This window comes from Alosa pseudoharengus, unplaced genomic scaffold (genome assembly GCF_046254945.1).
Source record: "Alosa pseudoharengus isolate Yale_2024_CS ecotype anadromous, Long Island Sound unplaced genomic scaffold, YU_APseudo_1.1 YU_APseudo_1.1_scf_9, whole genome shotgun sequence".
NCBI classification, from domain to species: Eukaryota; Metazoa; Chordata; class Actinopteri; order Clupeiformes; family Clupeidae; genus Alosa; species Alosa pseudoharengus.
The window spans coordinates 5,628,440-5,654,445 of NW_027468881.1; the positions used below are offsets into that span (position 1 = coordinate 5,628,440).

Consider the following 26,006-nt stretch of genomic DNA (forward strand, 5'->3'; position numbering starts at 1 on the left):
ACTATACCCTTCAGAATGACAAGTAACTTTTAAAAACTCATACATACATGAACTGACACAAAATCATACATGCATTTTAACAGAAAACATCTAAACACATTTTTAGAACAGCCAGTTTAGTGTTAGTAAATGTCAAGTATTTAACCACAAGTACCAACACAGGAGTGGAGAGGTTTATGGAGGTTAGTACATCTCCACACTGTGCCGCCCTCCAGTTGTGTACAGGCAGGGGCGAGTCCTCATGACAGTCCAGATATGTAGTTAAAGGCTGCGGTCTGCTGGTGTGTGTGGGTGTTGGCTCATGTGTTGGTCCCCTGTATTCCAAGACTCCTGTTGATTGTGTGTGTGTGTGTGTGTGTTAGACGATGGTCTCTTTGCGCAGGCGCTCCATACGGCTTATGTTGCACATCATGGTGATGCGGCTGGTGATCTGGCTGGCGCAGGACGAGGGGAACCAGCCGCGCTCCGCATCACGCATCCGCTCCCCGTGGCACCACCCTGCACCACACAACCAATCAAACGTCAGCTTACTCCACACTCAGCCAATCACACAACAGCAACATTGAACTCCACGTAGCCCTAAACTCCGCTGTGCACCTCGCTGAACAAGATATTACTGTTTTTTTGAAAATGTAAAACTTTTTGAAGTTTTAAAAAATGTGTTTATTTTTTTTATTTAGTAAAACAAATCTGTAGTATACAAAGCAACATTGGATAACATTACCTATCTGATGATTAGGTCTCAAACACATCACAGTAGTGTAAAGGATCCCTGCATTGTAAATGCTTCTAGACCTCAATGTCAAAGTGTAGTTGGTGATGAGTGTGTGCGAGTGAGTGCTGGAGAAGTCTGTGTGTTGGTGATCCACACCTTCTACCTCCTGCTCCACGATGACCACCTCTGCCTGCTGTAGACCCAGCTCATCTGGAGTCTTCGGCATATAGGCCTTAGTGGCTTCGTACTGCGGCAGCTCTGAAACACACACACACGGGTCAGTAGCGTGAGCAGCACAAACACACTGCCAGCAGTGGACATCAGATCGGGGAAATAAAGTAATTCTCCCAACACCAGCCGCTCATTTCCTGTGTGATTTGCTGCCACTGAGCCGCACTTTACACACACACACACGCACATACACATACGTTGTCACACGCTTGCACACACACCTTCCCACTCACACACGTACACACCCCTCTTATTTGCACAGGGCTTTGAGCGCCTCATCAACCGGGCGGCTCTCCCAGGCAGCCCCTGCGTCTCCTCACACTGGTCATTACCAGCAGTAATGAGGAAGAGATTTGACCTGCTACTCCTCATAAACCCCCACTGTGTTTACAACATTCATGTGTCTGTGTTTATGGCTCAACTTCACACCTCTGGTTATAAGTCGGTCAACACAGCGGTACAAATGCATGTAAAGGTGAAGGCAGCCATGTTGGAAAGAGAAATCACCAACCGTCTCTGTTTGTGTCGCTCTCTGCTCGTCTGTGCTCCCGGAGGGCAGTCACCCAGCGAGCCTTATCCAGTCTGCAACACACACACACACACACATTTAGCAAGCCTTACAACACCCACTAAACACACCCAACACATTCAATCCTCTAAATCATCAACTTAGCCCAATCTAGGCATGGACAGAAACAGACTTTACACTAGAGAATCTGTAACCAACACAAACAATGTAATCACTTGGCCAGAGCATTATTAAGACCCTGGGTTATAGCACGCCTCAATGGCAAAGCTGTTTCTTTGCCATTCTGAGTACAACCACTAGATGGAGCCAGTCTCTTTTTTTTTTTTATGTGTACTGATGATATTTCTGTCCAAATGAGTGATTTACTGGGAGGGTGTATGTTGTGTGTGTGTGTGTGTGTGTGAATTCTAAGACTATATAAGAAATAAAGTGTGTGTGTGTGTTTCCCTACTTGGACTCTGCCACCAGGCCGATCTGCTCCTTGTGCCCGGTGCTGTTCTGGGCCATGACCACGCGCAGCTGCAGGGGGTTGGCACCGCTGCCCGGCTCCTCGTCCACACACACGTGCTCCAGCGTGGCATAGTCCAGCACCACAAATGTCTCCTCGCTACACACACACACACACACACACATAATGTATACATGTATTAGGTGTGTGTACCCCTCTGCTCTTCACCACCCACCGAGACGACGACGACACCAGCGGGAACGGCTGCGCACACACACACACGTGCTCCAGCGTGGCATAGTCCAGCACCACAAATGTCTCCTCGCTACACACACACACACACACACACACACACACACATAATGTATACATGTATTAGGTGTGTGTACCCCTCCGCTCTTCACCACCCACCGAGACGACGACTACACCAGCGGGAACGGCTGCGCACACACACACACACACACAATATATACAGTATATATACATGTAATAGATGCATATGTTAACACACACACACACCAGCATGGCACAGTCTAGCACAGTCTCTGCACTTCACATATAAACACATACAGACAGCACAGCCTAGAACTCTGACGTACAGCTTGCAAAAGTATTCTACCCTAATCACTATTTTCTATATGTACTTCTATGTACACATATTTACCTAATCAGTGTAATCAATATATCAGTATAAAGATTTTAATAATCTAAAATCCCATTTGCATAAGTATTCAACCCCTACACCTTAATCCATTTGGTGTAATAACAACCCAAATTCATATGATGTGAGACAATATCGCCTTTGTACATTGTTTTGCAGTGATTTCCCCCAAGTTTCTCTGTAGAATTTGCATGGATCATCTAGGTTGATGGATAAAGCTCCGGCACTGTAGTTCCACAAACTCTGTGTTGGATTTCAATCAGGACGAGGGCTTGAGTCATTCTAGAAAATTCCCCTTCCTGTTATTTGAGCCTCTCCAGTGTTTAGCTTTATTTGTGCCTCAGGTTACTCTAACGAGTTGGCAAAACCTCTCCCCAACCTTAGCTTTGTGCCTCAGTTTTGCCTTAGTGCCTTTGTTTTACAACGGACTACAACAGGTTTTCCTTTGATATTGTGTAACATGAATGTCTGTTCTTTGGTGTCCCAATCCCCACAGGTGAGACATATCCCCACACAATGACGTTACCACTGACAAGACTTCACAATTGGGATGGCATTTCTTTAGTGTTCATCCTTGTTAGATTCACGCTACATGTAGTGTTATGAGGATTGGCTAAAAAGCTCCATTTTAGCATCAAGTGACCATAAAACCTTTGCCCATATCTTAAGCAACATCCATAAATGCTTTAAAGTGGATCTAACTTGTTAAATCAAATGGTTTCTTTCTCCAACGCCAATGGAGTCCAGTTCTATGGATAGCTCCACCACACCTCTGTGCCCTGTCCCTGTGGACATCTTGAGAACTCTACAGCAGGCCTCAGAACACACACACACACACACATCGAAGATGATATCAGGCTGGTTGCTGATGCTGCGGTCTCTCAGCTCAGAATCACTCTCACACACACACAAACACACACACACACACACACACACACACACACACACACACACACTGCAGGACACTGAAAACCTGTGTGTATGTGGGGGCCTGGAGGACAGGAGACATACTGGGAGCCATCAAGGAATTCCATGCATGCCAGAGGACCTCCCTCCTCTCTCTCTCTCTCTCTCACACACACACACACACACACACACACACACACACACACACACACACACACACACTCCTCTCGTATAATCACATTCATGGCCTCAGTACACACACACTCTCTCTCTCTCATCTTGTCCCACCTCCCAACACGTAGAACGTAGAAAACACAAACACACATTTTTCCTGGCTCTTGTTACCCCCTACACAGACAAAGCCACCCTCCTCTTCACCACAAACACGCACGTGCTTCACACACTCTCCTCTTCACCACAAACACACACATTCTTTTCTACATCATGTTTCTACACATGCATACACACAGTTCTTTACATTATTTATATTCATACACATCTTTTACGCTACAGTGCAAATTGCAGTGAATACTGTCTCCTTCAAACATGCATCTGGGCTAGTGGGCTAAGTCAAGGCCCCATCAGGACTACATGAGAGCTAAGTCAAGGCCCCATCAGGACTACATGAGAGCTAAGTCAAGGCCCCATCAGGACTACATGAGAGCTAAGTCAAGGCCACATCAGGACTACATGAGAGCTAAGTCAAGGCCACATCAGGCCAGAAGCAGCTACGCCCCGTAATCTCAGAGGCTCGTCAGCCTAACACTGCTGATCCGGGTGCACGTCTGGCTGAATCTGAAGCTTTATTCTGAGCACACACACTGGCTCTCTACTGAGGAAATGAGCAAAACACACACACACACACACACACACACACACACACACACAGGCTCTCTACTGAGGAAATGAGCAAAAGACTGTGACTACCCTGGGCTCTTACACACTTTAAATATAAAACACACACACACACACACACACACACACACACACGTGTTGTGGCCCCAGGCCCTGAGCTGGACGTACCCCTTTTTCTTGGTGATGATGAGGACGTCATTGAAGAGGAAGAGGAAGTAGCTGCGGTGGCTGAAGGCCTTCCAGAAGAGACTGAGCTCCTCCGTGCACACCGCCAGCTCTCCGCTCTTCACCACCCACCGAGACGACGACACCAGCGGGAACGGCTGCGCACACACACACACACACACACACACACAGATCAACATACTCATACAAACATACACACCGCTCACCGAGACCACGACATCAGCGGTAACAGCTGCATACACATGCACACACACAGACACATGAACATACTCACACACATATGTATACACACATGTGAACATACTCACACATGAACACACAGGATCACGAACACACACAAACACACACACACACACACACACACACACACACACACACACACACACATATATACTCACACACAAACACACATAGAGGTCACCTAGAGGTATATTAATGTGTGTGCTTTATATAGGATTCATAGCGTCCCACAGCGGCACCTTAATCTTGCCGAAGTCCATCTGCTTCTGGATGCTGTACATCTGCTCCGTCCTCTCCATCTTCCTCGCCCCGTCATTACAGCTCTTCACCAGCTACACACGCACGCACGCACCACGCACACACACACACACACACACACGGGTGTGAGCTCAGCAGATCAGATCAGACACACTGGGCTAACATCAGCTGATGTGGGTGATGGCTCTGTGTGTGTGCGTGCGTGTGCGTGTGCGTGCGTGCGTGTGTGTGTGTGTGTGTGTGTGCGTGCGGAGGAACCCCTACCTTACTGATGGCCTTGAGAGCCCAGCAGGCAGCAAAGTACTCTGCAGTCTGAGCAGGAGTCTTCTGGCAGATGGTCTGCACAGAGAGAACACACACGCCACACAGGACAGACAGGGCTGAATAATAATAGGGAGTGAAAGAAGTTTGTGTGTGTGTGTGTGTGTATGTGTGTACATATGCATGTGTGTGTGTGTGTAAATGTGTGTGTGTGTGTGTGTGTGTGTAAATGTGAGTGTGTGTGTGTAAATGTGAGTGTGTGTGTGTGTATACTGACGTCCAAGAGCAGGGGCAGTCGTGTGACTCTCTGCATGGGCAGGATGAGGAAGGAGATCATGGGTAGAGATCCACACTCAGGGCTGCACTCGATACGCTTCAGAGCCTCCTTAAACGCAACGTTACTGGAGCTGCGCGCGCACACACACACACACACAAAATATATGGTTAATCAGTCAGTGGCCTAGTGGCTAGTACTAAATATGATCATTTTTGTCCAGAGCAGCGGTCACACAATGACTGGTAGTGTGTGTGTGTGTGTGTGTGTTTACAGGAGCTTCTGTAGTGTCCTCTGCTGGAAGGTCTCGTTGGCGCAGTAGACGATGTAGGGCTCAAAGTGATTGGTGGCGTGGTTCTGGACGATGTCACTGATGTCTTGGATGACGGGATGGATGGTGTGGCGTTTCTCCAGGTCCTCAAAAAACCTGCAGGAGTAGAGGAGAGGAGAGGAGAGGTGAGGAGAGGAGTGGAGTGGAGGAGGTGAGGTGAGGAGAGAAGGGGAGAGTCGGAGGGGGAGAGGAGAAGAGGAGGGGAGAGCAGGAGAGGGGGAGAGAAGGGGAGGGAGTAGGAGGAGGAGAGGAAAAGAGGAGGACAGAAGGAGAGGGGAGAGCAGGAGAAGAGTGAGTCAGTCATAAGCCCATAACTTCTGTTCATTCCTACAGGAGGGAAAATGGGAGGAGGGAGCAGAGATGGAGGACAGGACAAGGTGTGTGTGTGTGTGTGTGTGTGTGTGTGTGTGTGTGTGTGTGTGTGTGTGTGTGCAGAGACAAAGGAGTGGGTAATGCAATCTCAATTGCTTTTCATAAGGCACCCAGAGGAATTGCACAATGATGCTTTTTAAAAAAAAAATTAGGTTCACTTGAGACTCCGGTTGTGAATGGCAAGAAATGACAGGTAGGGTTGCCATGACGACACATCCACACTTGGCACACAAACCCATCAGCCAAGATCAAAACAAACTGTTACAACACAAACATACACACACACACACACACACACACACATATTTCAGCAAAATGACAAATGGCTCACTGTGGGAACGAGCATGTGTGGATTTTTCTGATAATTTCTGTCTCTCTGCTGAAAACGACCCTTCTTCATGAACACACACACTCATCAAACAGGACAGACATGGGAGATACACACACCTGTGTGACCCCTGCAGTACTGAGATACACACACCTGTACGCAGGGCTTAAAGGAATAGAAATGTCTGTAGGTAACAGACATTTATGAGGACGTCATATATACTGTAGTCTCATTGCCTATTTTCAAATCTGAACACTTTAAGCCCTGTGTATGACCCGCAAGTTCTGAGACACACACACCTGTATGACCCCCGTGACGAGACGTGACGAGACGATGACAATATAAACACCATAGACGTGACGAGAGGATAACAATATAAACACCATAGACGTGACGAGAGGATGACAATATAAACACCATAGACGTGACGAGAGGATGACCTGAATATATTGTCATCCTCTCGTCACTTCTATGGTGTTTATAAACACCATAGACGTGACGAGAGGATGACATCATGAATATAAACACCATAGACGTGACGAGAGGATGACCTGAATATAAACACCATAGACATGACGAGAGGATGACATGAATACAAACACCATGGACATGACGAGAGTTGCGAGCTGCATGATTAATTAATTAAGCTCATTGCATTTGTTGAAATTGCAGTTTTGAATCAGAAACGATTAGTGGTGCAGCCCTAGACTGAACCCAGCAGTGTGCTCTCTGAGGGCCACTGAGAACCTGTCAGGTATGTATGTGTGTGTGGGTGGGTGTGTGAGAGAGTGTGATTTCCGTACAAGCTGTGGAACCAGTTTTCCTTAACCTGTTCAGACCTGCTCAGAAACACAGCTCCAGACTACCCACACACACATCGGTATTTACCACACACACACACACACAGGCACACACAGGCACACACAGGCACACACACAGGTGCACACACACACGCACACACAGGCGCGCACACAGGCACACACACAGGCACACACAGGCACACACAGGCACACACAGGCACACACACACCACAGCCCCTGAATAGTTCCAGCCCAAAGCACAGTACTCTATGACCACATGCTGATCTCCTGCCTGCCCTGCTGCTTCATCTGTTGGACTGAATGCTGTAGAGTATGTTTTAGTAGAGCACACAGTTCTTACACACACACACACACACAAATACACACACACACACAAACACACACACACGCGCACACACACGCGCACACACACGCGCACACACACATGCACACACACCTGTGTGTGATCACCAGTCTCCGCTATGAGTGAGGCCCTACTGAGAGTATGTTCTTCTGAAAAATGCTGCTCTTACACTGTTGGTAAAAATATTGCATACCAAAGTGAAACATGAGATCCAGTCACGAAGAAGTACAATCAAGATGCAGAGTTTAATTTGGCTGTATACAGGAGAGAGGCACACACACTCTCTCTCTCTTTCTCTCTCTCTCTCTCTCTCTCACACACACACACACACACTCTCTCTCTCTCTCTTTTGCTCACACACACACACTCTCTTTTTTGCTCACACACACAGCACACAGCTGTTGTGTGTGCTCTCTGTCTGCTGTGAGTGGGGCACACTGTTCCTGCACACACAGACATCATCAGGAATGTGATATCTAGCTGCTCCCGCCTCCACTTAGATACAGAGTGTCTTACACCTACACACTACACACACACACACACACACACACACACACACACACACACACCTTTCTCTCTCGCCCCCACGCACACAAACACACAAGCAAGCACACACCCACACACACACCGGCAGAGAGCGGAGGTAAGACAGAAGCGGGCTCTTGGGCCCCCACAGCCCCGTAGCTATGGCGACGTTGAGCAGAGCGGGGTGCTGACCTCTTGCTGATGCCGTGGATGACGGAGATGTTGGAGAAGAGGTGGTGGTGCTCTGTGGTCGTCATGGTGCTCCGCAGCTCCTCGCTCTTCTTGAAGTGGCGCACCAGGATGCTCAGACTGTGCTGGTACGAGTGCTCCGACGTCAGGATCTCAAAGATGGCCTGAGACACACAAGCGCACACGCACACACGCACACACACACACACACACATGCGCGCACACACACGCAAAAATGCACGCACACACACAAACAGAAACACACAAACAAGTTTTTACACCAAAGTTTTTACACAAAACATCTCACAGACACACACACACACACACACACACACACACACACACAGCTGAAGGCCTGCACTGGAGGACAGACAAACTCACTGTCTGCACAGACTTAAGGGCTAATCACTATTCTACAGGCATTATATATAGGGGAGCCACACAATAATATCAATATGATTTAAAAATATGACTGGTATAAAAAGATTCCCTAGGGGTGAGACGGAGGAGGTGAGTTCTCATTAGACTGATTTCCTGTTTTTACTCTTCATGTTACTGTTCTCACACTGCCACCCTGCTTATAGGCCTAGAGAGGAGTGGAGCCGCAGGTCACCTGCACGCACGCACGCACGCACGCACGCACGCAGCAGTAAATGCCCTTGGAGCGTGATACAGTGTGTGTGTGTGTGTGTGTGTGTGTGTGTTGTATGTATAAGGAAACAAACACTGTGTGTAGTCTGGGTGTGTCCTCTTTGAGATACACGAGGGTGGACCTTGATATTTACCCAGGAGCAGCGTTGTGTTCAGACAAAAGATAATGACTAAGCTCAGCACACACGCTGAGTGACTGTATTGAGAACTACAACACCAGTCGATAGAGTTGTACTCCAAACACCAGGCAATCAGACAAAACAGCTTCACTAAAGACCTTCACACACACACACACACACACACACACACACACACACACACACACACACACACACACACACACACACACACACACACACACACACACACACACACACACACACACACACACACACACACACACACACACACACACACACACACACACACACACACACACACACTGACACACACTGACACACACTGACACACACTGACACACACTGACACACACCTGAATGCTCAGTCTGACAGGCACTGGAAAACACCCTGTTGACTACAGTCTGACACTCAGGACACACACTTTTAAAAAGAAACACACAGCTGTCTTCCACACAAACACAGACCCAGTTAGACACTGTGTTACTGCATACTGTCAATCTGTGTGTGTATGTGTGTGTTGTTCTTTGTTGGGTGGGGGTGGGGGGGGGGGGGGGGGTGAGGACTGTGACCCATAGAATGTTTACACACACTAATCCACTCCCACTGAAATGCACAAAGGACAAAAAGAAGAGTTTGGTCCTCTGGGAGACCTATGGGGTGTGTCTGTTGACTAGTGTGTATATCTGTGTGTGTATCTCTCTGTGTGTGTTTTAGACTAGTGTGTGTGTGCATGTGTGTGAGACCTCTGTGTGTGTGTGTGTGTGTGTGTGTGTGTGAGACCTCTGTGTGTGTGTGTGTGTGCGCGCTCTCTCTGTGGGTGTGTGTGTGTGTGTGTGTGTGTGTGTGTGTGTGTGTGTCCTTTGTAAGAGCTTTCAGACATACGTGTAAGACCGGAGGTTTAGCCGATGTTAAACGGTGGGGCCGTATATCTGAACGACATAACCGGTCACATGGAAGTCCAAATTTAGCCGGTTGTTCTACTACTCCCCCCCCCCCCCTAGTATTTCCTCCGGACATTATGTAAATGTGCTGTGTCTGAACGAGGCGTAGATCATGCGGTTAAAATTCACACCTAGTGAGAGGGCGTGTTGGTAACGTTTCTTTCGTGCGTCCATGTGGTTAGATCTGACTTAAATGCCAGTGTTATGATGGAGTGGCATAGTGCTGTCCAGAAAATCAACGACCTGGAAAGATGCAGACATCACGGAGCTACTGTCCATGAGGGCATACAACATTTTGATAGAACACATGAAGGGAACGGCACATTGTAGCCTACAACTGCATGGCAAGGCCAAACGAATTCAAAAGACTGTGCGAGATAAGCAGAAGGCGCTGAAAAGGCAGTTGCCTACAGCGACGTCGTTGACGACAATTACAGGAGTATTTAATAAATTGTTAGCCAACACGGTTTTCTGTTCATTGATAGCATTCTCATGACCTGCTGAGCTCGCAGATATTTGTTGAGCATATATGCCTAGAGAAAATGAAAACGAAGAAAACCCAACTTTGTTCCAAGCTCCTTACGTAAATGCAATAGACACATGGGGAGAGGATGCTTTTGGAAAAAATAAACCATGAAAAAACGAACAACTTCACTGTTATGTTAGTATTTTGTTTGTTGCTTAAAAACGTATGATGGCCTTGAAGTCTTGAGTTAGCCTGCTGAATTGGCTGGTAGCCTACCATAATGTTTGTGCATGCTCTCTCTCTCCAACGCAAACCAGATTTGGGGTTCTATAGCCAAGTAATTCTGGTACATATCGTTGAAAACAGATAAATGTGTTTATTCAAAGCACACATACAAATACTGTAGGTCAATTTCAAGTGCGCACTTACGTGACTAGCCTACTTCAAGTATTAGCCTACAATAGATTTCTCTTCTTTAGCCTACATAATGCATAGGCTACACTTTGTAAACAAAAAGCAGCTGTGACAGGCAGCGGCCGCATATATTCTGCGTCATATCTCGCCTCTTGTGAACTCTACAAGCCCCCACCCCTCACTCGACAACCACACGGAGATTCTGTAATGTGCGTGTATGTCGTTCACACATACGTCCGTATAAGGTCAGTATAAGGTCCGCAGGTTAGCATCATATCTGAATCATCCGAAGGGTAGGACATCCGTTTGACAAACCTCCGCATATACACCGGAGGTTATATCTGAAAGCGATTTGTGTGTCATCTGTGTGTGTGTGTCCTCTGTGTGTGTGTGTGCGTGTGTGTCCTTTGTGTGTGTGTGTGTGTGTGTGTCCTCTGTGTGTGTGTGTGTGTGTGTGTCCTCTGTGTGTGTGTGTGTGTGTGTCCTCTGTGTGTGTGTCCTCTATGTGTGTGTGTGTGTGTGTCCTCTGTGTGTGTGTGTGTGTGTGTCCTCTGTATATATGTGTGTGTGTGTGTGTGTGTGTGTGTGTGTGTGTGTGTGAGAGAGAGTGTGTGTGTGTGTGTGTGTGTGTGTATGTGTGTGTGTGTGTGGCTTGGGTCTGGCTCAGTAACTCACCTCCTGGCGTTTGCGCTCCTCAGGTGAGATCAGCTCCAGGATGCCCGTGTCCTTCACCTGGAGGAGAAATGGACGACAGAATGCGGTCAAACACAGAGATGGTGGCATCATACTGCAGCTTGCTTTCCAATCAAATCACATCCCCTGGACACATATCCCATGATCCCCTGGACACATATCCCATGATCCCCTGGACACATATCCCACGATCCCCTGGACACATATCCCACGATCCCCTGGACACATATCCCACGATCCCCTGGACACATACAGATCTTAACGCAATAGAAAAGTCTGTGCCTGAAGTTATCAGACATTTATGAGGACATCATACTGTAGCCTAGTCTCATTGCCTATTTTCAAATCTTAAGCATACCAGCTCACGCCTGAACACTTTAAGCCCTGCACATATCCCACGATGCCCTGGACACATATCCCACGATCCCCTGGACCAAGACTGGAGAGGGAAGAGGGGACAGGAAGTGTAGGGGGGGAAGGTTTCTTGAGAACATGTTCAGATCATACACCTACACACCTGACACCTGTTGGGTTCACACTCTCCCCCTGACTTTCCCCCTGACTCTTCCCCTGACTCTTCCCCTGACTCTTCCCCTGGCAGGTCTCAGCTCTTCCTCTTCCTCTGGCTTCCCCCCACCCTCAGCTCCTCTCAGCAATATGATATGACTCACTCACAGCACTGACCTCACAGCACTTACCAGCCTCACAGCACTGGCCTCACAGCACTTACCAGCCTCACAGCACTGGCCCTTACAGCACTGAGCTTACAGCACTGACCATCCTCACAGCACTGACCATCCTCACAGCACTGACCATCCTCACAGCACTGGCCTCACAGCACTGGCCCATCCTCACAGCACTGACCTCACAGCACTGACCCTACAGCACTGGCCCATCATCACAGCACTGACCATCCTCACAGCACTGACCATCCTCACAGCACTGACCATCCTCACAGCACTACAAAAATCTCACTCATTACAAATGTTATGCAACCTTTATGCAACATTCACAACAGGACAGCTCATCATTAGCCTTCAGAGATGGCAGATGACTCATAGCGGGAGTCCATGTGATGCAACACACACACACACACACACACACAGAGGACTTCCCTCTCTTTCCTCTCTTTCACAAACACCATTAGGGTTATTCCTTTCTTCTCTCTCTTTCTCAAACACCAAATAGGGCCATCCCTCTCTTTTCTCTCTTTCACAACCATCATCCCTCTCTCACTTCCTCACCATTCCGTGCTCTCTTCTCTTATGCTCTAGTTTCCATATTCTTAATATGTCAGACAGGGGTGGGCAAACTGTTTGGCTCAAGGGCCACACTGGGTTTTGAAAATTGGCCGGTGAGCTGCACAACACCCCCCCACCCCCACCCCAATGACACACACACACACACACAAATACATTTTGTTATAGCCTATCATTTAGCATCAAAAGTATTTGTTTTAAAATTTTAATTGCTTAAATAATACTGATAATTTCATGCTGTTTAACACATGTATAAATTGTTCACTGTCGCCTTAAGAACAATTCACGTTTATTTCTCAATGATCTTCTGCCCGCCCCGCTATAGTTAGTGCTGTACCCTTGGCTGTGCCCTCTCACAGTTTATAAATGGTCAGTAGTGGGAACTACTGTTGCCTTCATGATTTACTTCTTATAAGGAGATATCAATTATCAACAATGACAAGCCAGCTGGAACCTGCTGCTCTCTCTCCCTCTCGTGAGCGCAGACGCGTTCCCAATTAAATGGAGTAGTAGCATAACGTTCAAGTTAGATCTGCTGCAAAGAAGATAACTAAGAGTAGGCCTCATCTCTATTTAACATGATGTTTTGACATTGACATTGTAAGCGTTCTCTAGCGAGCAGCCTGAAACCAAATTAAATGCTCGGCGGGCCGGATGAAAGTGCTTGGCCACAGTTTGCCCACCCCTGATGTAAGACATATTACTACAGCTATTACAATTCATGTGCTACTTAAACATATTTGATTCAAATAGAATGTAGAAGCAGCTTTTCATCTGCCACACCTGAGGTTCTATCTGTCTCATTTGAAGCAGCTGATTGGCTGATGGGGTCAGACCTGTCTCATTTAAAGCAGCTGATTGGCTGAGCGCTGTCTCACCTGAGGCAGCTGACTCCAGGTCATATGGGCAGGGCGGTAGTTCTTCACCACGATGCCCTGGTCCTCTGGCGGCGGTTCCGTCTGGGTGAAGTCCTCGTCAGTGTTCTGCAAACCTCGCTCCTTGATCTCCTGGTAGAGGCGCGGTTCTGTAAGAAGATATTTATCAAGTTAGAAACACAAAAACTGCAGCTTAGAACTTCACATGTATGTCTATTCAATTCATTTGTTCCAGACTTTAACACCATCCAGCTTACAAATCGGACACCCATTCACACATCTGAGAAAACATGCAGCACATGCCTGAATAAAGCTTCAGCTGTGAGAACTGTCCACAGGCACAACAGTGAGATGCCTGATTGTGAAGTGGGTTTTAGTCTGATCCTGGCCAGATGAGATCAGTTCATGTTCAATTCATGTTCCTCCAAAATGTCTCTCAGGACTAAACCCCTCATCCATCTACACCATCAGACTAAACCCCTCATCCATCTACACCATCACACTAAACCCCTCATCCATCTAAACCATCAGACTAAACCCCTCATCCATCTAAACCATCAGGACTAAACCCTCACCCATCTAAACCATCAGGACTAAACCCTCACCCATCTAAACCATCCTCAGACAGAAACTTGCTCTTTGTGCTCATGAAGCCTCTTAACAACTTCAAGGTGAGTCTGTCCTATCACAAACTCTCACACACCTCCGACTCCCACCTAAAATGGGGCAGCCGTGGCCTACTGGTTAGCGCTTCGGACTTGTAACTGGAGGGTTGCCGGTTCGAACCCCGACCAGTAGGAACGGCTGAAGTGCCCTTGAGCAAGGCACCTAACCCCTCACTGCTCCCCGAGCGCCGCTGTTGCAGGCAGCTCACTGCGCCGGGATTAGTGTGTGCTTCACCTCACTGTGTGTACACTGTGTGCTTAGTGTGTTTCACTAATTCACGGATTGGGATAAATGCAGAGACCAAATTTCCCTCGCGGGATCAAAAGAGTATATATACTATACTTACTATACTTAAAACTGACACTTACGATCTTTAAAAGACCCTCCGTGCTTCTGGTTCCTCTTCCTCCCAAAGGTTCTCTGCCAAAGATATCATCATCAATATCCCTTTACGGTATATGTGTAACACATTTACATATCATATCACACTAAACATTGTAATATTAGATTGTAACATATGACATATGTTGTAAATGGTATGGCACTAATGGTGCATCTGTATGTTATGACACTAATGGTGCATGTGTATGTTCATGTTTGAGTGTACAGGGCTCCGCTTGGGTGGGGAGTGCCGTGTGTGTGTGTGTGTAATACACATTGCATGCTGGTCTGTGTGTGCGTACCTTGCATGCTGGTCTATGTGTGTGTGTGTGTGTGTGTGTGTGTGTGTGTGTGTGTGTGTGTGTGCGTGCGTGCGTGTCTGTACCTTGCATGCTGGTCTGTGTGTGCGTACCTTGCATGCTGGTCTATGTGTCTGTGTGTGCGTGTGTGCGTGCATGCGTGCATGTATCTTGCATGCTGGTCTGTGTGTGCGACTGTGCGTACGTTGCATGCTGGTCTGTGTGTGTGTGTGTGTGTGTGTGTGTGTGTGTGTGTGTGTGTGCGTGCATGTATGTGTGTGTACCTTGCATACTGGTCTGTGTGTGTGTGTGTGTGTGTGTGCGTGCGTGTATGTATGTGTGTGTGTGTACCTTGCATACTGGTCTGTGTGTGCGTACCTTGCGTGCTGGTCTGTGTGTGTGTGTGTGTGTGTGTGTACCTTGGGTGCTGGTCTGTGTGTGTGTATGTACCTTGCGTGCTGATCTGTGTGTGTGTATGTACCTTGCGTGCTGATCTGTGTGTGTGTGTGTGTGCGTGTGTGTACGTGTACCTTGTGTGCTGGTCTGCGTGTGTGTACCTTGCGTGTTGGTCTATGTGTGTGTGTATCTGTGTGTGTGTGTGTGTGTGTGTGTGTGTGTGTGTATGTACCTTGCATGCTGGTCTGTGTGTGTGTACTTTGCGTGCTGGTCTGTGTGTGCGTACTTTGCGTGCTGGTCTGTGTGTGTGTGTGTGTTGGTGTGTACCTTGCATGCTGGTTTGTGTGTGTACCTTGTGTGCTGTTCTCTGTGTGTGTGTGTATGTACCTTGCATGCTGGTCTGTGTGTGTGTACTTTGCGTGCTGGTCTGTGTCTGTTGTGTGTACCTTGCATGCTGTTCACTGTGTGTGTGTGTGTGTGTGTGTGCGTGTGCGTGTGTGTGTGTACCTTGCATGCTGGTTTGTTTGTGTACCTTGCGTGCTGTTCTCTGTGTGTGTGTGTGTGTGTGTATGTGTGTGTGTGTGTTTACCTTGCGTACTGGTCTGTGTGTGGTCGGTTGCGGACTTGGTGCCCCCTCCTCTCCCACCGGTCTGAGCGTGCTCGCTTCCCTGCGCTCCATCGCCATGGCGTCAGCACTCAGGCTGGTGACGGCGGCGCGGTACGACTTGTTCCTACGGTTACGGCGCAGCGCAAACCCATCGCCGTCGCTGTCGTAATCCTCCCAGGACAGGTCGGGCACGTGTGACACACACTTGGCCTTGTGTGTGTCCAGTGCGCCGACCGGCAGCGTGACCACTGTGGTGTGGTGGCGCATCTTGGGTCGGCTGGACTGCGCCAGGCTCTTGGGGATGAGCTGGGCACTGCCCAGTCTCTGGGCCACCTTACTCTGCGTGCTGAGCACCACCTGCGCACCTGCGTCTGTTTGTGTGTCTGTGTCGGGCGTGTGTGTGTTCAGTTGGAGGTCAGACCTGAAGCGTTGTTCCAGCAGCAGGGGTGCCGTGTCCCCCGTGGAACCGTCAGAGAGCCTGTTGGACATGACGCTGTTCTGATAGAACCTGGAACCTGGCCCACGTTCTAGCACTGCTGAGAATCCACTCAAGCTGCACAAGAGGTCTCTCTTGACTCTAGGTTCTGATGTGGATTCTGCATACAACAATGAGCCTGATCTGTGTCTCTGTGGGCTGTGTTCCGGTGCTGACCCAGTTCCTTATGGGATGTGTTCCGGTACTAACCCAAATCTCAAATGGGTTCTGGTATTCTCCCGGTTCCCTGTGGACTGTGTTCTGATACTGACCAAGTTCCCTATGGGCTGACCGGCCCTCCCAGAGCAGGACGTTTGATGTCCCCGCTGGTGCCCCAGGCTAGAGAGAGAGGCTCCACTCTGCAGGCTGGGCGTGTTGAGACAGATGTGTGGAGGAAAGGGCACGGTTTATCTCACGCGCTCCACGCAGCCTTGCCAATAGCAGGACGGCACGGTTAACAGCAGATCTCGTCTAGTTTATCAACAAGAACCTGCAAGGATGACAGAGCCCATTTATATAACGAGTCTCCCTATTGCAAGACTTTGATTGCTGTATTTTGTACTCTTGTCAAGGAGATACGTCAAACATTAACTTGAAATCAGGGCGTTTCCAAAGCCTAGGCAAAATATGGTCTGAAATTGCTCTACTGTACATCAAAACTGTCCCAAGTCCTTAGATGTGAATGTCAGTTAATGAATCTGAGTGAGACCCACATGTTCTCCCCAAAACGGTGAACAGTAGCCCACAATCTGATTAGAGCGGCTAAAATACCTCACCGGATTGCTAATACCCCCGTTTAATCTGCACATATTTCACAGGTCGAACAGGTTTGGCGTTACACTAAACAAACGGTCCTCAAAGCTGGTTATACTGTGAATGAAAGTTGCAAATACGGTTAAAGACAAACACGCCAAGGAATTCACGATTGTAGGTAGGCCTAGGTACACTTAACACGACATGGCCAAGTGTTTTTATGCGTAAAACAAATCTTTAACGAAACTACCCAAATCGTAAACTTTGAATCAACAGACCTGTCAAAGAACCTGTAACATGTTGCCAGGGCATATTTCCAAGTAGCCGCTCGACGTTCGTTCAGCCCGTACATTTTAGTGAATAAAATCATTCCGTGCAATCTGAATCAGCATTGAGACCGATGTGTGATACGTCTGCGGTATGCTTTCTTTCCCCTTGAACTCACGAGTCAGACAATCACAAGGAAAAGTAACCAAGGTGAAACGGACACTTACCCATAGCGGTGACATATTCCCAATGGTTTTACGCAGGCTATGCTTTGGATATCCTTCTAAACAGTCCTGTATTTTCTGAGAACAGGCTAGAGTTGGTTTACCTGTCACCATAGGTTTCTCAACTTCCTCCCCCGACGCACTGCTGCCCGAGGTCTCCTATCTGTGCGAGTTTACGTCACCACAGGTGAAGCAAATTTACACAGGTAGACAGGAGGCTCATTAGCACAGAGACTGGTAAGAATGCAGGATTAAATAATACATATGCCCATATGCAATAGTTTAACCTAGATTATTCACGGACATCCTTTAATGACAATAGGGATAACACAATTGTCTGAGCTGAGTCCTTGAAGGGCTAAGCCTACTGCCTCTGCTTTAAGCCGCAGAATATTTCGACAAAAAAAAAGTATACTAGAGACACTGAGTGATTTTCATTCATAAATATATTAATGTCTGATCAGCACATGCACACTGACTTTTTGGAACTTCCAGTCTCAATCAATGTATTGTGAAACAGCGCCCTCTGTTGTTGAAAATGATGGCCTACACCTACATTTGTGAATCGGCCTGCCCAATAGAAATAATTCGTGACATTTGGCTAAACGGTAGCCTAACTCTGATGAGACTTTTCCCATGATATATTACAGAAAACAAAATAGTTTATAATATCAATCCTGTCTGCTACGTCACCTTTCGGTGGAGAAGGTGGGATCTGACCAGCAAAGTGTCAAATGGATATGGTTCTGTCTTACAATTCATCCATAATTCTGTGACATTATTAGCATCTCATTGTTCTCTAGGCCTTATCTATATCTCTTATCCTCTATTCCCTACAGCATGATGCTGCCACCATCATGCTTCAAAGTAGTATACTAGGATGGTGTGATTGTGGTGATGTTCAGTGCTGAACGTTTTTGTATTCTTACTTATACTTTTCAATAATATTTTCTCAGAGTGTTGAGTGTTCTTTTGCTTTCATTGTGGAGTTGTAGCCATTCACTAGCCTAGAAATCTAGACACGCCCCTGGGTCTGGCTCGTCAGGCTAGCCATTCACTGCACTCAGGTCATCTCTATTTCACTAATTGTGAGACTACTAGCAGCAACTGGTTGGACCGCTGCTGAACTTGGTCAGTCACTATTTATACAGCCACTAATTTTACATCTTTAATTAATTAACATAACTTTGAATAGGTCTATTTTCACTTTGACATTAAACAGTTTTATAGCCTAAAAAAAAAAAAAAAGCAAATCATCCTCCATTTATAAAAGCAATTAGTCCATGAGCCACAGGCCCAAAAAGGGGCGTGTCACTACCACTTGGGGGGGCAAATTCTCACTATATTTTTCTGAAAGCTACATATCTCTGGAGTATAAAATGGTATGATAGCAAGTTGGATCTTGTAGCTTTGTGGCTGTACAAGTCTTCAAAGTTGACCTCTGATTTGAAAAAAGGAAATTCCGCCTATTGGCTTTTTTTTTGTTAAACCACTCATAAGAGCCCAGAAAATAATCCAAACCTCATTATTACAAAAATTAATATTGGAAATTATGGTAATTACATCACAGGTGCTAAAATGATCTACATTATACATTTCAGTTGTACTTTTGACTAGTAAGAAAGTGGGAATGAGATGTAGATGAACTGGTTGGTGAAAATATTCATACTTTACACATTGTTATCATTATGTACATATGTTATTATTATGACCGCCGCTAGCGAAGCTAGCGAAGCGGTCATATAGGGATTGTCAATTTTTTATTTTTTTTTCTTCGTCATCTACTTCCTGAAATTTTGGTCAACGATACCCGGGGCACCGAAACACCAGGGCACATGAAATTTGGTGGGTATGTAGCCCCACTAGACTTTTACGGAAAAATTTAGTTTGGTCCCCGGGGGCCACTCCCCCTCCGCGCTGGGCCCCCCGAAACCCCCAAAAAATGTTTTTCCTAAATAACTACCTGAACCGTGGCACCGAGGATGAAGACATTTTTATGGTATGTTGGTCTCAAGGGCCCACATCAACCTAGCCCATAATCACTCATTTGTGATTTGCACCCCCCCCGGTAAAACATTTAAATGCAATATCATTCTGCTTTAATCGCCCCTCTCTTCAGTAAAGACGTTCAGAACTGCACCAAATTTTATGTGTATGATTAACCTGACATTCTCTGGGGGTATGCCAAGTTTCGTAGAATTTCATCCATGGGGGGGTCTAAAAAATTAAGTTATGTGTACATTTAGTGACTGTACACTAATTGGCCTGTAGATGGTGGTGCACACATATACACATGCACACACACACACAGGCACCCACATACTATCGGTATTAGAACGGCCGATACATAATTACAAATTCAGTAGGATTGAAAGAAAGCCAAAATAAATATTCATCATTATCATCATGGCTGCATTTCCAGTATTGGCGATAAGTAGTCGTTTGTCCACTAGATGGCGCATCGTTGCAGTGAGACGTAATTTTGTTGGAAGTTAATCTAAAGTGGGTTGGAAAGACACTACGCTTCCTACAAGGACAAGACTGTAGGCTACAGTTTACCGCAGAGAACATCTAAGGGTAGGATGATTTCTGCATGACATGTAATTCCCATTTCCTCTTGAAGCCGAAATAAATCTGAGAATGTTTATCGGACATGCTTGTTTTTTACTGCAGGTAGGCTACGTTAATCCTATCAATAGCAGAACATAGGTAAAATAATGTTACCGTTAGCATGGTTGAGTGATGGAGGCCAATTTGATTATTGATGTATTTGTAGAAAACCATAAATGCGTTTATAGGCTACCAAGCAAATCGATAACAGCACTAATTGTATCTTTCGACTGTCATCTCATTTGCTTATGACCATAACCTAGGCTACTAACAGGAGCTAAGTGAGTTAGCCACAACACTTTCGCTACGTGATGGTTTTTTAATGGAAAATATATAGGCTACCTGAAAGATAACCTGTCTATGATGCACCCTAAACACCGGGCTGGGACATTTCTGCTCAAGGTCTCAAAAAGCATCTGAGTCAACGTTCATTCCCAAACACCCATATAGGCTACTTCAATCATCTATTTTCAAAGGTGATTCAAGTAAGGAAGAGCATGGCTCAAAGTAAAGTAACTGAAACTACATAAATTCGTCAAAGTGAATAATTTGTGTCAACTCACCGCAATGTAGATTTATTAACACACCCATGATGATCTACATCTCCATTTAAACCAGATGTTTTAGAGCGCACGTTGAGATGTATTCAGGGCAGGGCTGTACCTACACATATTTGTTGCACGTGCTACAAAAATCATTCTTTGCGATGGATGATTTAGTACCAACGTTACACCGGTCAGATACAGTTTTGCCTATGGCTATTCCGTGAGGTGCTTTTTGTTTGTTCGAAGTGCGTGTTTAGGGTGTGAGAGGGGAGTCGATGTGCTTTGATTCCAGCTTGGTAGTTGTAGTCTATGCGATTAAAAAACACGTGTGTGTGAAGTATCCAAACAATGATAACGCTTTCATTATGGCTGCTTTAGCCACAGACCTTGAGCTACTGTACAGTGGGTTGGGTTCCATTTAGAAGTGTCCACTTCATTCGCCCTTTCCATGATTCACAGCTACGTGAAATGAATTACTACTGATATGCAAAACTATTAACTTTTCGCCAAGAGGTGGCAGCTTGATACTGTAAGGTGTAAGCCATTGGTTCCAAAGGAGATTTTATTTGGGTCGGCATAGCCTAGTGACAATTTGTGTTGTGTAATAGGCCTAGCATAGGGCCTACCTTATATAGCTTATAGTTTGTTAACAGTCACGGTTTTGTCATAACTCCCTCTATGCATTTTTGCATTTAGAATAGCTCTAAAACCGGGGAGCGAACACGTCACAGGGGGGGTGCGTGGATATCTCAATCGCAAAATTAAACAATATTTCTATCGGGCGCCTACCATGGACTAGGCTGGGTGAAAATCAAAAGATTGCGTCAAAAGATTGAGCTTAACCATGGACCTCATGGTTGCAAAATGCAAGGGAACATGAATCAGCATATTATTTGCACAAACAATAACGGACAGTAGCTCTTCAACTTTGCCCGTTAAAATGTGTATGAACAGTCTCGCAACGCATTTCGAAGGCCCTTTTGGACATGTCAGTTATTTGCACCACTGGGTAAAACGGCATTTTGACTACTGGTATTTAATTTGTGCATTGACAATAAAGCTGAATATCATTTGAGATGACTAAACTTATGCATATGTAGAAGAAGAAACATTCACAAAAATCCATGACATGACCTCTCTTCTTGATAGCTGTTGAAAACGGCATGGAACTGACAGGGATTGTTTTGTTTAATAATAAATAAATAAATACATTATGCTGCTACCTTCTGCTTTTCCCAAATACAATGTAGCCTACAGGTGTACCTTTCATCAGTCCAGTTGCAATGGATGGACTGTGATGAACTGCCCTACTTGTGATTGTTTAGAGATTTTAAAGGTTTTATAACAATGTTACAGATTTTTTGGCCCAGAAACAAATCTATTCACCTTTGCAGCGCCAGTAGGCTACTTTGTGTGCGGAATGTGTGCAAACACACATTCCAAACAAGCATACACACAAAAGTTTCAAGAGTGGGGGATGGAGTAGAAGATGGAGACAAATTCATTAATATGATTTATTTTCGCGGAATGGATGTGCAGGACTGAGCGGCGGTCATATTTTAGTTATTATTATTATTATTATTATTATTATTATTATTATTATTATTATTATACTTAAAATTGTCTTTCATCTGATGTTAAAATAATTTCCATTGAAAAGAAATAATAACTATTTTCCAAGACTTGATCTACAAGTACATACATTTACAACAGTTTTAAAAATTCTACACAGTTAGATCTGATGAGACAGAAACTGAAATTGGATCAATCCATTTTCAGAGGAACATGAGTTCATTTGCATATCTACAGCAGGCAAAGCAACACAAAGAGGTTAGGGATGATCTGATTCAGGCTCATCCTACAGGCAAAGATCATGACATAGAGGCTGGAGTCAGATACACCTAAGCACAAATACATTGACAAAGCAAAAATTCATAACATTTACGAGCATGAGTCAAAAAAGAAAACACAGGCACATGTCAAGACCATCAGGTTAAAGACTGGACATGAGAGAAGTCTTTTGTCACCCTCTTGGACCTTGGCGACACCTGAGGGGACCCCAAGGAAAACCTGTAAAGCACCACTTGCAAAGCATTTGCAGAAAAGTGCAAAAAAGCAGAAAAGTGCAATGTATTACACAGTATAGGCAGGTGAAATATAGTGCAGTGTAGACAGTAGTATACAGTTGTTTTGCAGAAGGTGGTTTAGAGCAGCGGTCCCCAACCACCGGGCCGCAGGACATTCCTAACCGGGCCGTAGCCTATGACATGAGTTTAAAAAAAATGCATGCAAACTAAACTAAATTTAATTCGCAATAATGTCACGTTTTTACATGGCATAGGCCTATATGCAGTTGTTTGCACGCATGTTTGCATTTTGCAAGATCTATTTTCTTACGTCTGTCTGTCCCGCCTTCAACACTTTTACATATTGCCTTCAGCGCTGCGCAGCCTCAGGTCAGCTCACTTCACTTGATCAGTTATTGGCGAACAAAAACAGCAACAAAAAACAAGCATCTTTAGCAGGTCACTGGCCAGAGTGTTTGAGTTGCGAGAGCCGCTGCAGAGATTTCTTACAGAAAAAAAGTCACCGTTAGCTGCACATTTTAGTGATGAGGACTGGGTGTCAAAACTCGCTTACCTGTGTGACATATTCGGGTTGCTTAATGACCTCAACCTGTCACTCCAGGGGAGAATGTCTTTAAACTGGCAGATAAAGTCGCTGCATTTAAAGCCAAGCTTGATTTGTGGGGACGACGAGTGGACCAGATAAGTTCCAAACAGTATTGGGGGTTTTGGGAGAGACTGAGGCAGGGCCCTTTCTCTCGCAGCTGGTGCGCGATCACCTTGTTGCGCTTTCAAATGAGTTTGAGCGTTACTTCCCATCCTCCAAAGATCCACGGCAAACCAATGAGTGGGTCCGCAACCCATTTGTCAATATCCCGAATAGTCCTAACTTGTCAGCGCAGGAGGAAGAGCAGTTGATCGAAATTGCAAATGACGGTGGTCTTAAGAGTGTGTATAAGGAAACCTTTCTGGCGGGTTTTTGGATCAAAACCAAAGCAGAATATCCCGAGATAGCCGTAAAAGCGCTGAAAACGTTTCCCACCACGTATCTATGCGAGGCCGGGTTTTCGGCAATGACTGCAACTAAGACCAAATTGCGCAATCGACTGGACATTTCAAACACACTGAGGGTGTCACTGTCTTCCATCACCCCCAGATGGAAGCTTGTTGTTGTAGGTAAACAAGCAGGGCTCCCACTGATTATATTCGTAATGCACGTTTAGTTCATGTTTTGTTCCCATATTTTGTTAAGCATGTTCACACTTATAGATGTAGCTTCAAGTTGTTCAATATTCATAGTTCATATTGTTCAATTTTCACTTCTTCAAGTTCACGTTTTTCTCAAGAGATCGTTACCTTCACTGTTCATACATAACTAAAGCTAGTTCTTTTCAAGTAATGCATGCACAACACATATGGAACATGGAAGTCCATAAATTTGGTTTTTCTTTTATCACATACACATAATTTTGGTAGATGTTTTTTCTTTACCTTGACATGTTTCGATGTATACTTCCGTCTTCCTCAGAAGGTCACACGGTGGAGCAGTGTGACGCGTTTTTATCAGCTGATGTTGTTACGGAGGTGTGATCCACCTGTCAGTTTTTTGACAGGTGGACCACACCTCCTGCATGCCAGAGTCATTAAGCAGGAGAACAACCGATACCACCGCTGAATAAAGGAGGCGATTGAAATAAGAAAGCAGAGCCCAAAGACGATGAACAGAGATGAGGGAGCGTATATGCTCTCCCATACCTGGAGTGCCATCCTGGGGGGCGGCTGACTGACAACAGGTGGACTTCCGATATATGTGTATGTGATAAAAGAAAAAACAAACTAATTTATCTCAAGTGTAGACACAATAAATGCAATACAAGTAGTCCAGAATCCAGAGTTTGGTGATCAGTTTGGAGGGGATGATGGTGTTAAACGCTGAGCTGAAGTCAATGAACAGCATTCTTACATAGGTGTTGCTATTGTCAAGGTGGGACAGGGCAGAGTGAAGTGCCATAGAGATGGCATCCTCTGTGCTCCTGTTCTGACGATAATGAACTCAATGAATAGATTAAAGATCTTTTGTACTGGTTTCAGCTACAATTTAAAAAACATTTGTACTGCAGACCTATGTATGTCATCATTTAACATTAATTTCAACTCGCAATTGAAAGTAAGGAAGGTAGAATAGTAATGATCAATAACATCTGCATTCAGGTATTGCCATAACATGTTGCTCTGAAAACTCAAATTAGCTTTTTTTTGCACATAAATCTTGAATTTTATCAACCAAAATGAATAACAAAATCACATAATGAGTCAAAATATGTATGCCAACATCAAACACCACATATGCATCAGTAATAATAAGATTTGGATTATTTTCTGGGCTCTTATGAGCGTTTTAACAAAAAAAGCCAATAGGCGGAATTTCCTTTTTTTTCAAATCAGAGGTCAACTTTGAAGGCCTGTACAGCCACAAAGCTACAAGATCCAACTTGCTATCATACCATTTTATACTCCAGAGATATGTAGCTTTCAGAAAAATATAGTGAGAATTTGCCCCCCCAAGTGGTAGTGACAACCCCCTGTGGCTCATGGACTAAATGGGGAAAATATCCAGGGGGGTGAATACTTTCTAAAGGCACTGTACATGAAACTTGAATAAGCTCGTAAGAGAGCGGGGGAGTTGCTAGACTACCCTGGCTGCAAATTACATTTACTGCCGCTAGGGTGCGTCTCGATTTCACACCGATATCATACGCATATCACCTGAGAGAGCACGATCTAAACTTTCCGATGGTAGGCTA

At 45.6% G+C, this 26,006-nt stretch overlaps 1 protein-coding gene across 4 annotated transcripts; it reads right to left on the reverse strand.

The window, feature by feature from the left end:
• Nucleotides 1–132: 132 nt before the first annotated feature.
• arhgef16 (Rho guanine nucleotide exchange factor (GEF) 16) lies at nucleotides 133–24,900 on the reverse strand. Of its 4 annotated transcripts, XM_076275726.1 has the most exons (16): nucleotides 24,694–24,710; nucleotides 17,985–18,144; nucleotides 16,245–17,227; nucleotides 14,948–14,999; nucleotides 13,917–14,062; nucleotides 11,762–11,818; nucleotides 8,477–8,637; nucleotides 5,839–5,991; nucleotides 5,568–5,697; nucleotides 5,294–5,368; nucleotides 5,011–5,103; nucleotides 4,514–4,668; nucleotides 1,927–2,082; nucleotides 1,458–1,528; nucleotides 872–973; nucleotides 133–498 (listed from the first exon to the last, which is right to left on the reverse strand). In XM_076275726.1, the coding sequence occupies exons 3-16, from the start codon at nucleotides 16,749–16,751 to the stop codon at nucleotides 359–361; spliced, it is 1,998 nt and encodes a 665-aa protein (XP_076131841.1). In that variant the 5' UTR covers nucleotides 16,752–17,227; nucleotides 17,985–18,144; nucleotides 24,694–24,710; the 3' UTR covers nucleotides 133–358. The 4 variants fall into 4 exon arrangements, with proteins under 4 accessions (XP_076131841.1, XP_076131843.1, XP_076131842.1 ...); XM_076275728.1 differs by lacking the exon at nucleotides 17,985–18,144 and having other exon boundaries at nucleotides 24,694–24,900; XM_076275727.1 differs by lacking the exon at nucleotides 24,694–24,710 and having other exon boundaries at nucleotides 18,086–19,545.
• Nucleotides 24,901–26,006: the final 1,106 nt, after the last annotated feature.